Source organism: Eschrichtius robustus, chromosome 19 (genome assembly GCF_028021215.1).
Source record: "Eschrichtius robustus isolate mEscRob2 chromosome 19, mEscRob2.pri, whole genome shotgun sequence".
NCBI classification, from domain to species: domain Eukaryota; kingdom Metazoa; phylum Chordata; class Mammalia; order Artiodactyla; family Eschrichtiidae; genus Eschrichtius; species Eschrichtius robustus.
Genome location: NC_090842.1, coordinates 7,456,440 through 7,471,997, shown reverse-complemented (window position 1 = coordinate 7,471,997; position 15,558 = coordinate 7,456,440). Strand labels below are relative to the sequence as shown.

The following is a 15,558-nucleotide window of genomic DNA, read 5'->3' as shown; positions in this document are numbered from 1 at the left end:
GGGGTGAGCAGCCTCATGGCTCATCTGGACCCAGGCAGGAGCCTCTAGGCTGTTCCCTGCTTCCGCCAGCTGTCTCCATGCTGCAGTCACAGTGATGCTATGCCCACCCCATGGGCAGCAATCCCCGGAATGCCACTGGGCCTTCCAGCCCCTCCAGGGATGGCCTGCCCATCTCTTCAAGACCGTTCTTACCCGCCCTCCCTCCCTTTGGCCTTTGCTCCTCCCTCCCTTTGGCCTTTGCTCCTCCCTGAGCACGCCCAGCTTGTTCCCACCCCTGGGCCTTTGCACGGGCCATGGGCCTGCGCCGCACTTCCCCTCCGTCTCTCCACCGCGCTCCAGCTCTCTGCCACCTGTCACCACACCCTATCTTGATTTTTGGTGCAGCACTTGGCCACTCTCCAGTAGTTTACTTATTTGGATATTTTGTTTGTTTGTTGTCTCTCAGCCCCGCTGCGCTTCTGTCTTGTTCACTGCTGTATCCCCAGCAGCCAGCACGGGGCCTGGAACGTAACTGGTGCTCAATAAATATCTGTCAGATGAATGAACAAGTGAATGAATGAATGAACAAATCGATTGGTCAATTTACTCTTACTTCCTGAGCATGGTAACTGATCGTATCAGGGAGATTTGAGGCAGCTTAAGCCCTCAGCCTTTTCTCCTCCACTGCCACTACCACCGTACCTCAGCTTTGGCAGACAGAAATTGAAAATAAAAAACCTCGTGGAGGTCCTAAATCCTCAGGGTAAAATTCACTTGTTAGGCCACAGATTTTAAATTGCTTGTATCACAGCTTAGTGGTCCGGGCAGAGATCCCTGAGTCAGCAGCTGAGTTCAAGCTTGGCCGCGCCCCTTCCCAGCTGGGTGACTTTGGGCAAGTCACATGACCTGCTGAGTGTCAGCTTCCTCATCTGTGCAGGGATGTGGGGATGGCTCTTGGGCCCGTTGTGAGGATTAAAGGAGATAGCACTTGCCATGTGCTTGGGGGGTGCTCGGCCTTTGTCAGAGCGTAGGAGATGTTAGCTGTTATTCTTCTCAGCTGTGTTGCACTCGCCTCTGATTCTGTTGAAGTCTAGCTTCCTGGGGCCAGAGTGACAAGGACACTGCTGGTTCCCGGTGGCCAGCGCATCCCCCTGGTGCCTAGCGCCTTCTCGCCGTGACAGCGGAACTCACTCAGCCGTGAGTGGCTGTGAATTTCTCTCGCCCCACCCTTACCCCAGCATTGACCGACGGTAGCCCTTATCATTCTCCCTCTCAGCACAAATGATGGAGCCCTTGCCACGAGCCAGGCACTGGGGAGAGAGGGCAGGGGCCGAGACAGACACTGGCCTGACCTCACGGAGCTGCAGCCTGGCTAAGGAGGCAGACAGCAAACAGATAACACATAGGTCCACAGTAATTAAAACGGGTATGGTCGAGACTTCCCTGGTGGTCCAGTGGTTAAGGCCCCGTGCTTCCACTGCAGGGGGCTCGGGTTCGATCCCTGATCGGGGAGCTAAGATCCCACTTGCCTCGCCTCGCGGCCAAAAAACCAAAACATAAAACCGAAGCAATATTGGAACAAATTCAATAAAGACTTTAAAAATGGTCCACATCAAAAAAAAAAAAAAACAAAAAAAAACGGGCGTGGTAAGCACGTAGGGCACAGGGAGGGATGCGACCAGGTGGGTCATGGGGTCTGGAGAGTAGAAGAGGAGATGCCAGGGGTGGGTCGGGGGGACCACAGCCTTTCGGGGACAAGGAGCGGGCTGAGTTTGCCGTGCTGTCAGCAGGCCTGGGTCTGTGTGTAGGGGCTCGGAAAGGGAGAGAGAAGAAGGGGGTGGGGCTGGAGGGGGATGCGCGACCATTCCTGCGGGGCCCGTCGGCGGTGGAAGGGAGTGTGGCGTATGTGGTTGGGCCACTGGGAGCCACTGAAGGATGCTGAACAGGGAAGCAGAGGGATCGAGTTTGCCGACTTGGAACACGGCCCCGAGTGCCGAGTGGAGAACGCAAATCTGTAGGGGGAAATGAGGCAGGGAGTCCAGTAGGGGGGGGTATGACTGCTTTCTGGGCAGGAGAGGGTGGTGGCTTGGACATGGTGAGGGATGGAGAGGTCCAGGCTCCAGCTGTGCTGGGCCCCGCAGAAGCCCAGAGGAACAAGGCACAGGCCTTGCCCTCAAAGTGCCCCCAGTCTGGTCCCAACTCTGCACGTCCCAACACGTGGGCGGGTGTCCACCATGGCCCCTCTCCTCCAGCTGGATGCTGCCAGCTAGGAAAGATGGAGTCCTTTGGTCCCCAGAGTTGCCAAGTGTCTGTACCAGCTCAGTTTGCTTGTTGCTAGAGTGAGGATGTTTTCCAGTGCAGATATTGTGCCCGATCGTGTAACCAATGTATGTCTTCGCTTTTTCTTTTTTTGTTGCAGCCAACCGGGTACATGGAAAACTCAGTCTCCTACAGCGCCATTGAAGACGTTCAGCTGCTGTCCTGGGAGAATGCCCCGAAGTACTGTTTACAGCTTACAATTCCTGGGGGAACTGTCCTACTGCAGGTAGGATAAATAAACATGAACAAGCAGTTTCTGCTCCATCCCCACTCACTTGCCCTCCTCTTATCCCTCGGAGGGAGACAGCCAACCATTAAGAGGAAAGGTTGTTTAACTTAGGATATGTTTTCCTCCAAGTACAAGAAAGGTGTAAATTGGGGCTCACTGTGGGAGACGAAGGAGTGCATGCAGATTGAGCTCCTACTGCATACCTGCCACCATCTAGGAGCTTTCCATGTTGTGTTTTTATTGCTCTTAACAAAGCCAAAAAATAGGTTTTCTGATCTTCACTTTACAGATGAGGAAACTGAGGTTTTCTGATCTCCATTTTACAGATGAGGAAACTGAGACACACAGACACAGGCTTTAAAAGGCTGTAAAAAGCAAGTAAGCAACAGATGCTACCTTTTGCTGTACTTCGAGTGAGGAGGTTTCTTACTTCTCATTGATCTCAGTCTTTTGAGACTCTGATGGAAATATGAGCCATCTCCTTGGAAAAGGGTGCATTTTGTGTGTATTGATCAAGACCGTTGGTTGGATATGATGCAAACGTTATTCAAATGACCTGAAGCAAAAAGAGAATTTGATGCTGTAACTGTATCAAAGTAACTGGAAGTCTAAGAGAGGACTTCAGGCATAGCTGGACCCAGGAGTCAAATGCTATCATTAATATTCAGTCTCTCTCTCTATCTCCTGGCTTTGCTTCTGTGTGCTGGTTCATTATCAGGCAGAGGCTCTCCATGTGGTGGGAAAGATGGACTTCTGGCAGCCTCAAACGACATTCTTGGAGCTTGTAATTCTTAAAAAATGTGAACGCATTTTCCTTTCAGTATCTTTCTATAAAATCTCATGGAAGATTCTGATTGGCTGTGCTATCGTCCAATTCACCCCAGGGGATGCCCTGCCCTGGGTTGCACGCCCACCTTTACACTGGCAGCTGTGTACTCTGATAGCCCTACCAGGACCTCAGTGCGGGGAGAGGTGGGTCCACCAAGAAAGGAATTGCGGCAGAAATAATAACACAGCTGCTGCAGTACATACATGTGACATGTTCTGTATCATTTCAGGGAGTGCCATCCCAGTTTCCAACAGGGACCCCAAGTCAGAGACTCCTCGTCCCGAGAGAACGTACTCTCTTATCACTGGGAGGATGGTCTGCCTTGGGCTTTCTTCTAGGAACGTTTTCTAACTCTGTCAGTCCGGGGAGACCTGCTTTGAGCCCAAAGAGGTGCTCCCTAAAACTTGTTTGAAAAGTGGCCACTGGATTGTTTAGCAACATTGGAGCCAAGAGGCACACAGTTTGGCCTCTGAGGAATGCCGAGCCCCAGAAGCTGCGTGTAACAGCTAAACATCCTTTAGGAAAACCCCGTCATTCACTGATGTCTCTCGGAAGACACCGGAGCCACACCTGCCTGTCTGTTTTCTTCTTAAATCTCTCACTCTCTATAGTTAGAATCACGGAGCACTGAGCCTGCCGTCCCGTGTGCTAGGGCTGGGGGCGGGGAGGTGAGTCAGCCCCTCGGCCCCATCCTCGAAGAGCTCCTGGGCCCCCCCGGGGAGACAGAGCCATAAACAAATGACTGCAGAGGTAGCAGCTGAAATAGAGGCCTGTCCCCGAGGACTGGGAGCCCAGAGCAGGGAGTGACTCACTGGGCCTAGGGGTTCCAAGGAAGGCTCTCCCCGGGATGGTGATATTAGAGCTGGGTGTAGAGGGATGAGTAGGAGTGCGCCAGGATGGGGGGCACACACTCCGGGCAGAGGGAAAAGGGGGTATAAAGCATAAACGTGGCGGAGGGGGCATTCGCTGCCGTGGAGAAGAGGGGGAGGCGGATGCAGGGCCTTGCCCATGCGTCCAGAGTTGTTGGGTCGCAGCCAGATCATACAGGTCTTGTTAGCTGAGTGGAGAAGCCACAGTGTTATTCTGAGGGCAGTGGGGAGTCACCGAAAGCTCCTAAGAGGTGGCAGCACGATAGAGGGATCTGTCTGTTTGTAGGGCAGAGGGTGCTGGATCCGTGAGTGCCACGGGCAGGCAGGACGGAGGGAAACCTTGAGATAGCCCAGCTGCAGGAGGGAGGGCCCCGAGCCCCCAGCTCCCTGGCCATGATGATCGCTCCCCTGGTGGAGGCAGCTGGGCGGCCTCATTGCTTTGGGGGCTGGAGGAGCAGCCTGCCCCCAAGGAGGACCTGAGCATCACTTGCCCCGGGGACAGGGGGCAGTGCGGATCGGAGGATGCAGGTCACCGGGCAGCGCCAGAACGTCCCTTTAATCCCGGCGGTGGCCGTGGGCCGGCTGTGATGACTCGCCCGGCTGGGGCTGTGTCCCGCGGTGGCCTCACGTCAGAGCTCCCCCTGACGTGTTGACGGTGGGCGGGCGGGCCTGCGGCTGCTCCGCACCCCCGTCTCGCTGCCCCCTGCTCCAGTGGACGGCGCAGCCGGCACAGCCCGGGCGCCAGAGGCTGGAGGAGGAGGAGGAGGAGGAGGAGGCCTGCGGGAGCCAGAGCGGGACTCAGAGCCAGGGCGGGAAGCACACGCAGCCTCCGCCCGCCCGTCACCCGGGGAGGCCCAGGTGGGTGCAGCCCTGCCCCTGCCGCCTCGGTCTCTCCCTCGCTGCCATTTCCATCGCTTTCTACCTTCCTTCCTTCTTGTCGTCACCCTCCTCCTCTCCCGCCTGTGATTCATGGGTGGCGTGTGGCCGTCTTGTTATGTAAGCGGGTTCGAGTCATCTTGGAGATGGGCTCCAGGCTGGGAGGTCCATATGGTTATGGGGCAGCCCAGGGTAGGGGTCACGTGGGGCCCAGGGTGGTGCCCGGAGGTGGCAGGCAGGGCGTCCCTCCCACGCTCTTGGGACGGTCGGCGGGATCCTCTGCTTTGGCTTGGTCCCGAGTCACGTGACAGGAGCCAGCGCAGTGGCGTGGCAGAGCAGTCCTCCCTGCTCCCGTGGGGGGCGGGAGGGGGAGGACCGAGAAGCAGCCAGGTGTGCTCGGGGGGCAAGGCCACACTTCCTCTGGGTGCTCCTGGTCAGCAGAGGGTGCAGATGCCATGAACCGTGCTGTCCCTGCATCAGCCACCGGCCACCCAGGGTGTTTGCACTTAAATTTAAGTTAATAAATCAAGAAGGCAGTTTCTCAGTCCCCTAGCCGTGTTCCGAGTGCTCAGGACCCACGTGTGGCCCGTGACTGCTGTTGTGCAGATGGAGAACGTTTCCATCATCACACAAAGGATATGACCCCAGAACTTTTCATTTTGACCCCATGCTCCGTGCACCGCTCCCGCCATGGGAAATAGCCTCAGGTTGCAGGGGGGGGGGGGGGGGCGTAGGATTCCAGCATTCCTGCGTCCCCGAGTAGGGTTCCATCCTGCTGCGCGGGGCACAGCCGTTCTCTACGTAGGGGTGACGTCTGGGGGTCACAGGGGTCCTTGCCCTAGCGTGCCCGGCCTCTCTGTCTCGTTCAGGTTCTCCGTATCCATATATGTCTGTTTCCCTCTGTCTCTCTTTGACACTTCTTTCTCCATCTCTCCCCTCCCCTCCCCGTCTCTATCTCTTGATGTACCACACTCTGTGCTTCTCTTGCAGTTTCTTTTCCTCCGGTGTCTTTCTCCAGGCCTCTCTCCACCCGAGCCCTTCTCTCTGTGTGTCTGGACTTACCGCTCTCCTCCTCTCTCCATTCCTCCCTCCCCTCTGCCTGCCCCTCTACCCACAGCGTCCTTACACAGCTGCTTTATGAGAATTTGAGTCGGTGCCTCAGTCAGACCCTTGGGAACTGACCCATCTGAGTTCAAGGAAGGTTAAGAAACGCTCTCAGGCGGACGTGCCTCCCCCACTCTGCTCAGAGACACCGAGCAACACGCCAGCAGGTCGAGTCACCAGGCGAAGGCGCCAGCCTTCTTCCAGCCTGGGTCCAGTTGGTGTGTTTCTGGATGCTTTGTGGTATTTCAGTGTGAGCTCCCTAATGCCCTGTTATTAGAATTCCCGGGTGCAGAAAGGACCTTTTTATCTTCTTTCTTCCCTTAATGCCCTTTCGGCTGGCATTTCACTGTGAGGAGTAACTCCACGAGAACATAAACAGTGCCGTGAAAGCATCCTGCAGGGCGCTCGTTGCAGGCCTGCGGGGTCAGGGAGCGGGGATTAAAGAACCGGGTGGCGGCAGATCATCTTCCGGGGAGTTCTGCCTCCCAGATGGGTTTCCACCCATTGATGAGAAGTGGACAGAGGCCACTGTTCAGAAAACAAGCTTTTGGGCGGGACAAGAGCAAGGGGACCCGCCCGCCCCTCCCCTTTCCCGAGAGCTTCTGCTGCTGCTGCTTTCTGGAACGGTTTCCAAGACCCGCTCTTCTCATTGACATTCCCGAAAGCCCCTCAGGAGGCCAGACAACTGTTGACCCCAAACGCTGGCAGCAGGGGCAGGGACAGGGCGGGTGCCCTTCTTACTGGAAGCCAGAGAGAAAGACCTTTCCGGCCTGAAAAGCACGTGCTGTTTTTTCCCTAAGAAGTTGGGCCGGGGAAGGCGAACCTGGGAGGAACGCTCAGCCACCCACGGTGCACCCTTGGCTGTTTTTCTCACCTCTCGAGACAATACAACAATGAGAGAGAACTTGGCAACTTTCGAAGAGGAAATTAGGCAGAATTTGCCTGGAACGAGGCCCTTTCAGTATTCGAAAGATTTATCACTAGGAGAGGTCGGCGCCTGCCCGAGCAGGCCTGCCTGCTTCCAGGGGTCTTTCCCAGGCCTGGATCCAGGCTCCGCTGAGTGACCCTCAGGACTCGGAGCTGGGCCCTGTGTCCCGTGGGGCCGGGTCATCCAGGCTCAGCCCTTCACACGTCAGTGTGGTGACTCGGCAGAAACTCACTCTGTCCCCCAGGCCGGGCACAACCCAGTCCGCTCTCCATTCCCCTGGAAGGCACTTAGAGATGCCTATGCTGGGATTCCGGACGTCCCTCGGCAGCCCCTATCCTTCTTCGAAACTAGACAAGCCAAAGGAAGGAGCCGGAGAACCCACTCTTGTCGCATCCTCTCTGGTTCCGTCATCGAGAGGGGACGCAGCTGTGAGGATGCAGTGGCCACACCACAAGTCGCCTCCCCTCTTCTGGAGGAAACTTCTGGTCTACCCTCTTGTTTGCGGGGTGGGGCCTCCTGGTGACTGGAGCCTTCCCGTTCATCAGCGCGGTGCTTTCAGATTCCCCAGCCCAGTTCCTGGGAGCCCGGCTGCAGAGAGAGCAGGCTGTGGGCTCAGACCGACCAGAGGCCCAGCCCGGCTCTACCATGCTCTCTCTACCTTTGTAACCTTGGGCGGCAGGATAGCCTCTCTGGGCCTGCGATTTATCTGGAAACCGGACCCGTAATACCTGTCTCCTTGGGTGCTGTGAGGATCAGCGATATTACACGTAAAAATCCTTAAACACCATGCCTGGTGCACAGTAGGTGTTCAGGAAAAGACTGCCGTGATTATTTCTAGAGCCCTAGGCAAATATGACATGGGGATGAGAAGGTATCAAGGCTGGACAGTTCTCTTGAAGTTTACTGCACGTGAAATGTTCTTCAGTGAACAGAATGGGTATACTGATGCTTCATCCAGCCAGCCATCTATTCACCTACCCATCCATTTTATCCATCAGTCTGTTCACCCATCTGTCCATCAGTCCACCCATTCATCTGTCCATCCACCTATCCATTTATCCATGTATCCGTCCAATCATTCATTCATTCAACAAGTCAGCCAAACTTTCATTTAACAAACATTTATCTGAGTTTTATGGACACAGTGTTGAATAAGTCAGACATGGTCCCCGACCTCACAGGGCCCACAGGCTGGAAAGGAAGAAGAACAACGAGACAAGCGATTACAGGGCAGTGTGATCTGTTCAATGAGGTGTCATCACCTGATGTGGTCACGGGTGGCGAGGGGGAAGGCACCACTCAGACAGGCATTCCAGAGAATTGACATTTCAGGTGAGACCCGAAAGGTAAACAGTTCAGCAGGCATTGAGGGAGGGGGTGAAGGGAGAGCATTCCTCGTGGGTTGTACACACTGTGTGAAAGCCAGACTAAAACAAAGCAAGCCAGGTTATGCTAGGTTATGCTGCAGTGACAAGCAGCCCCGAATTCTAAGTGGCTTCAAACAGCAAAGGATTGTTTCTTGCTCCCGCTGCATGTCCATCATGGGTCTGCTGGGAGCACGCTCCATCTGCAGTGTTTCTGGTCAGCAGGGCAGGGGGAAGGGACCTACTCAGTCGTGCACTGGCTCGTCAAGGCTTCCACCGGAAGTGACACAAGTCCCATGGCTGTGCATTCCTACCGCGTGCCCGAAGGAGAGCTGGAGACGTTGGGGGAGGACACGGATGAGACCACAGCAAGTCTGGGTCTTGGTTTCCTCACCAGAAACAAGGCTGGAGAGGAAAAGGTTGGGTCAGAGTCGGGTCCTTACCCTGTGGTCCGTGGTGTGTTCTGAAGCTGCTTGCACGATTGTGTGTGTGTGTGGGGGGGGGGGGGTGGGTTGTACACATGTGTACGTTACTTGTGTGCGAGTCCACAGCTTGTTTCAGGCTCTCAAAGGGTTTCAGGTTCCCATAAACCCCCAAAAGACCGAGTAGCCCTGGACTGGGTGATCCTTGAAATCCCTTTGAGCCTCTGAATCAAAGAGCCATTTGTTGTTACAGTGGACGAACGCGGCCAAGGCCTCTGTCTTCCTCCAAAGTGCAGCGAGCCTGCAGCGGGAGAGGGGACTGTGGGCGCCTCCCCTCCCAGTGGAGTTGGAAGGAATGAGCCCGCGGGTGGACGGGAGACATTGGGTGTCTCTGCCTCCCAGGGAAGGTGACTCGGGAAGCTGGGTGGCGTCTCCCTTCCCCGGCAGGCTTCTTGTGCTTTGCCTCGCCTGAAATTAATTCACTCAGCGGACTTTTTAACACCAGGCTCACTGCGGAGGCAGCAGTTAATCCCACTGGATCCTGCCTCCTTTCCTAATCCTGTGGGCAGGACAGATAACCCGCAGGGGGCGTGGGGAGGGTAAGGGCTCTAAGAGCTGGGAAGCAGGGGAGGGAGGGTGGGCCTGGCCAGGGCCTCGGGGAGGGCAAGGGGTTTCAAAAGCAGAGAAAAGTGGGCGGGTGCCCTCGAAGAACGGTGGGCATGGGGGCGATGGTGTGGTCAGGGCAGGGCTGGGTCGGACTCTTGCGTGGGCCGCAGGGCCCTCCACCTGCTCTGAGACTCGATTTCCTCATCTGTGAGATGGGAGTTTGCACGTACTCTCCCACATGAGCAAAGACTTGGAAAACTCAGGTTGTCCTGCCTGAAAGGTTAGGCTGAGAGGGGAGATGACAAAGGGCAGGTGAGATGGTGGTTGATGTCCCTGAAGAAATCCTCCTCCCTGCCAGACAGTGAGACAGCTGTGAAAGGCGGGACACACAGACCCAAGTGAGACCAGGACAAGGCTGGACCGGACACGGGGCAGGAGAGGAAATCTCTGGAGCCGTCCCTGCTCAGCAGCGAGCTGGGCACATTGACTGAGCTCTGGGCAGGGCCAGAACCATCTGGTGTGTGAGCCCTGGGACCTGGCCATGAGGGCTCACAGTGTAACTGGGAGAAGCTGTGGCTCTGGGAGCTGGCTGGCTCCTTCTGGAGAGACAGCTGCAGGGAAAAACGGATCCGGCGGGGCCGTGGAGATCCATCAGGACTCTAAGACGCAAGCAGCAGAGATGGACTCAGGCTATGGCAAGCAGGAAGGGAAGTATACTAGAAGGATTGGCGGGAGCCTGGAGACCAGGCTTAGAAAGTAGACTGGAGCTGAGGCCAGTGGGGGGACCGTGTCCCAGCCCAGTAGCCATCTTTAAAGGAAGACACAGCCCTTGCCTCATAATGAATTGTGACCCCCCCCACCCCCCACCTGCCATCTTGACATCACTTGCTCGAGACCCGAAGTCCCGGGCTGGAGCTTCTGATTGCCCAGTCAGATCACCTGCTCACACATGGCCAAGGGAGGGGCCAGGAGGCCCATTTAAAGATCTTTAGTCCCCTGCTGGCCTAGGCCTAGGTTAGGGTTCTGAGCTTTCACTGCCATGGCCCGGGTTCAATCCCTGGTCAGGGAGCTGAGATCCTGCAAGCCGCATGGCATGGCCCAAAAAAAAAAAAAAAAAGATCCTTAACAGGGACTCACTGGAGAGGCCCCAGAATGGGAAGGGCTGGGCCTGGTTGTGGGGAAGACTGGTCTGTGTTGGACTGGATTGCCGAGGCAGACAAAGGAGGCACCATTCACCACTTACTACCACTGCCCTCCTGTTTCTTGCGTTGTTTGTGTTCATTGGTTCTTGTGCAACCAGCCCTGATGGTACTGGCCATGCTAATCAGAGTGAGGGATTTGGAAATGAGACCCTGCCCTCAGGGAGTTTACAGTCCTCTCGTTCATTCATTTGTTCATTCCTTCAGCAGGTCTCTCTTGGGCACCTCATGCCCCAGGCCCTGGGGATACAGTGATGGTCACACAGGGGTCACACACGGGTCACTCGTGTTGGCAGGGCAGCATGGTGGGTTGGCCAGTGGGCGCAGAAGAGTGAGAACGTGGGTCTCCTTCCCCCGCTCCTTCTCCACCTCCCTCTCCTCTGCTCTCTCCTCTCTCTTCCTTTTTGTCTTCACTCGGGTCTTTCAGTCCGGCCAGTGACACCTTGTGGGCACTGTCTGGGCCCCCCGTGGACCCTCAGAACCAATGCAGTGATCCATGTCAGCACTAAACCAATCTGGCCATACCTCCTGTATTCATTTCCTACTGCTACCATGGCAGATTACCACAAAAACAACACAAATTTGTTACCTGACCATTGTGAAGGTCCGAATCCAACACGGGTCCCACTGGGCTAAAATCAAGGTATGCGCAGGGCTGGTTCCTTCTGAAACTCTAGGGAAGGATCCACTTCCTTGCCATTTCCAGCTTCTAGAGGCCGCTTGCATCCCTGGGCTCATGGCCACATCATTCCAACCTCTACTTCCCTCTCTGACTCTCTGACCTCCTGCCTGTCTGTTATATAGACCCTTGTGATGACATTGGCTCAGCCAGAGAATCCAGAATAATCTCCCCATCTCGGGGTTCTTAACTTAATGACATCTGCAAAGTCCCTTTGCACCTAAAGTAACACATTCCCAGGGCATTAGGACATGGACAGTCTTTGGAGGCCCCTCATTCAACCTACCACTCCTCCCCGCTCTCGGGCTACCTCGGTGTGTTAAAAAGCAGAGAAATGGTTGTGGCCCAGAAGCATGCTGCAGCCAGCTCCTACTGGCTTGTACCAGCTCCCAAGAGCCGATCGGGGTCATCTCTTCTCAGCTCTGGGCCAGGGATGGCCCCTGGTAGCGTGGAATCAGCCAAGTGCCATCATTCACGGAAGTCCGTCCACACACGCTGCAATCGGGGCTTTTTATCCAGGAGGGCCTGTTGTTACGCATTTATCAGCACACCACTGCCGGACCCCTGCTGTTGGTAGTGTTTGCACATGCCGGGCGCTGCGCTGAGTAAGCATTTTACATGGATCGTCTCATCATTTGGTATCTTTGCGCCGCTACTCCTGAGTGTGGGAGGTATTTTGTCACCCCCATGAACGGGAATTGTCACGAGACCACAGCTAGGTCAGCACTGACAGGAGGTGACCCAGGCATGGACCCTCCAGAGGGGGGGCTTCTGGCCCCCGTGGTGGACTCCCCTTCAGCCTCCGCTGCCCCTGTCAGGGGTCACGGGCTCTGCCTCATCAGGGAGCTTGCTCCAGGCCGCACTGCTAGACCATGGGCAGAACGGGGGCTTGAACCCGGGTCTGCGGGAGGCTCAGCTGCTGCAGATGTTCCTGCATCACACGGAGGGTGTCCCCCAGCCTGCTCCCCACTCGGGGCAGAAAGGCAAACTCCCCTTGTCTCCAGGTGCTGGAGTGGATCTGTTCAGGGTTTGGAATGAGTCTCCGAGCTTCGCCCACGGGAGCCTGCTTCCCGGCCGCACAGGCCACTGAACTGGTTCATTTGTTCCGGCCCAGAGATTTGCCCAGACTCTGCCCTGGGCGAGCTGCCGGCGTTTCGTCGATGACTTGGCGGGAGTCGGGGGAGGTAATCTGCAAGACCTGGATCTCCTTGAATGAGGGTGACCCCAAGTTGCACACGCTGTGAGTGTGCATGCATGTGTACACCTGTGTGGCTCAGGAAAAGAAGATGGGCATTCCTGCTTGGGGCGAGGCTCTGGCCTTGTCAGAGCCCCTTGCCCATCAGGGTCACGGCGACTTGAAGCAGGGAGCTGCGGGGTCAGGCAGGGAACAGACGCTGCATTTCTGCCTTGCGGGTGGCCAGCAGCAAACTCGAAACGCCATCACACTGTGGTTTCAGCATGAGTCAGACTGCCGGGTTCAGGCCCTGCCCCACTCCTACTGCCTGTGAGCCCGTGGGAGAGTTTAACCTCCCGAGCCTCAGTTTCCTCATCTGTACCACGGGGAGAACGCCGCCGACAGTGCCAGCTTCCCAGCACAGACGTACGAGGACTGGATGCGCCGGTCCACGCGTGGGGCTTGGTGCTCCGTCTGGTGCCTGTCAGACGTGCCATAAGTACTGCTTTTGCCATCAGCAAATCTGCTAGAACTGGGGCTGAGAGCGGCGTGAGGCTGAGCAGCCCGAAGCCTCTGAAGTGGTGTGGTGTGGATCAAGGAAGGCCTGGCTCCCTGCACGGTGCTTTGTGATGTAGTTCTGCCTGAGCCCAAGGCTGGGTGCTCTCTACCACGGCTTTCTGCAGTTGGCAGGAGGTGCAGTGGTTAAACCCGCAGGCTTGGAAGCCAGGCTCTGGGTTTAAATGCGGTCAGTTGAGGTGGGAGCTCGGGATCTCAGTTTTTCCCTTTGTGAAATAGACGCAGTGTTGCCCACCTCGTAGGGCTGTCGTGAGGGCTGATGACGGATTACGTGGATAACAGAGGCCCGGTGCCTGGAGCAGGGCTTGGCGAGCTCCCAGGCAGCTCCATTATCATCATCATCTCCCTACACGCCTCTTCCCGACTCATCCTGGCCCCTTCTCTGATCCCCGATGAGTTGAGATATGTGTACAGTTAAAGCTCTTCCAGCCACCAGTGTCTACCCAGCAGAATAAGCGCCCGGTGGCAGCAATGTCTATTTCAGACAAGTCCCCCAGGTGACCACTTCCAGTTTGGTTTTTTTTTACACACAAGGGGTTCAGCTTGGTGCATCCCTCAGAAGGCTCTGCAGGGTCACAGGGCAGAGCCTGCAGGACAGAGCAGGCTGGGGCTCTCATGCTGGCCTGTAAAATGCTCTGAAATGCTGCAAGCCAGTGACTTGACCTTGCTGTCTTGCTCTTCTCGTTGCAGGCTGCCAACAGCTACCTGCGAGACCAGTGGTTCCATTCTCTGCAGTGGAAGGTAAGTCCTGACTCGCTTGCTTGTTGGAGGAGCTGGTCTGCCACCCAGAGACGTGAGGGCAGAGGTCTCCTGCCTTCTAGGAGGCTCAGCCCAGGAGCTTTGCTCCACTGTGTGGAAGCCCCCCACCTCCCTCTTGGATGGTTGATACCTTTCCCCCTTGCGATGGTGAAACTGTGCTCCTGCCCGGTTGGCCCTTGACTTTGCCCAGGAGCTTTATCGTGTGGTGCCTGCTTCCGAAAGGATCAAAGAACTGCTTGATCTCGGAACAGGGGCTCATCTGAGGGGCTCGGGCAGGCAGCACTTGAGGGGCTCAAGGTGTGATGGGTTGAAAGTAACTTCCGAAGGCGCCACCAGAGGTACATTTATCAGAGATGCAGAAGCCCAACCGTATTTCCAGAGGCTTCACTTCCTTTGGCCTAGTTTCCCAGTTCTAGCTCTGCATAGGATGGTCCCCGGCCTTCTAATACACACGGTGAATTAGCTCCCGACTGGTCACGTTCAAGACCCAGGGGCCAGATTTATGAGAAGGGTCCTCCCAGCCCCCTGGGGAGTCCACGTTCTGCTCCGTGGCTCAGGACCCTCGCACCCTGCCCCCCTGTCTCTCCTGCCTTCTGACCTTTTAGTTTAGAACAAGGCGTGACAGGCCTGCGGGCTCGCAGAGCCAGCAGGGTATGGCTAGGATGACCGGTGCCTGTCCTGAGCTGTCATCTTTACTGTAATCTGGAGCGCAGTGGGGGCCGACCAGCTGGCCCTGGACAGAGTTTGAGACCATGTGCCGTGCTGGGATGACCGAAGGGACACTTAGAATTCTTCTCGTGCCTCTGGAGGGGCTCTCGTCACAGCTGGGCGGAGGGCAGAAATACAACCCCGGAAAATTACATTCCTGGTCCCAAAGAGGGCCACTCCCCTCCTTTCCCCGACAGCTGCAGGTCCTCTCCTTTGTGCCAGTGTGGCCATCTCAGAGGCTGAATGCGAGTCTCCAAGTTGGGGCCGCAAAGGGAAAGGACTAGCATTTACTGAGCACCTACTGTGTGCCTGGAACATGAGGCTGGCCCGTCACGCCTGTTTCACCCTCGCGGCAGCCTCGTAAGGCGGCTTGTTATCATTGCTCCCATTTTTTGTACAGGGAAGGCGAGGCCAGACCGGAGCCCAACTCCCATAGCTGGTAAGGGCCTGGGGCAGTGTTCAGGCCCAGGTCTTTGCCGTTCCTGGGGGTTTCTGGACGCAGGCAGAAGGCCCCGGGTGACAGCTAAGCAGGCAAATGGCACGTGCCTGCTCGGAGTCTGCAGGTGCTGCTGAGAGCTTGATTTCTGCAGGGACATCGTCCCTAAGGCCTGGCTCTCTGCAGCCAGGTGTGTCCCGGGGCAGGCAGGACATCCATCAGGACCTGCCAGGGGCCACCTGGGAGGTAAATGCCAGAGCAGTCGAGAGGGAGGGAGGAATAGAGGCATGGTGCAGTGGTGGTCCTGCAGGAAGAGGCCACTTCACTGCCACAGACAGTGGTTACTTAGAGACTTCCCTCTTCGGTTCTTCATGCGTGTTTTCCTTGTGAGTCCTCAGTAAGTGATTGCTTTGCTTTTTCTTAGCTCAGGGTGGGGCAGGAAGTACTTGGAGACGTAGCGCCTACTGGACAGGTTGGGGAAACGCCTCTTTGAAAAGGGTGG

General features: G+C 56.4%; 1 protein-coding gene across 1 annotated transcript in view; it reads left to right on the top strand.

Moving 5' to 3' along the window:
* CMIP (c-Maf inducing protein) overlaps positions 1 to 15,558 on the top strand; it is a 234,870-nt gene that overhangs the window by 145,003 nt on the left and 74,309 nt on the right. Inside the window, exons 2-3 of the mRNA XM_068527631.1 lie at positions 2,399 to 2,524; positions 13,844 to 13,894. Coding sequence (XP_068383732.1) covers positions 2,399 to 2,524; positions 13,844 to 13,894 — 177 coding nt within the window. The remainder of the gene's footprint in view (positions 1 to 2,398; positions 2,525 to 13,843; positions 13,895 to 15,558) is intronic.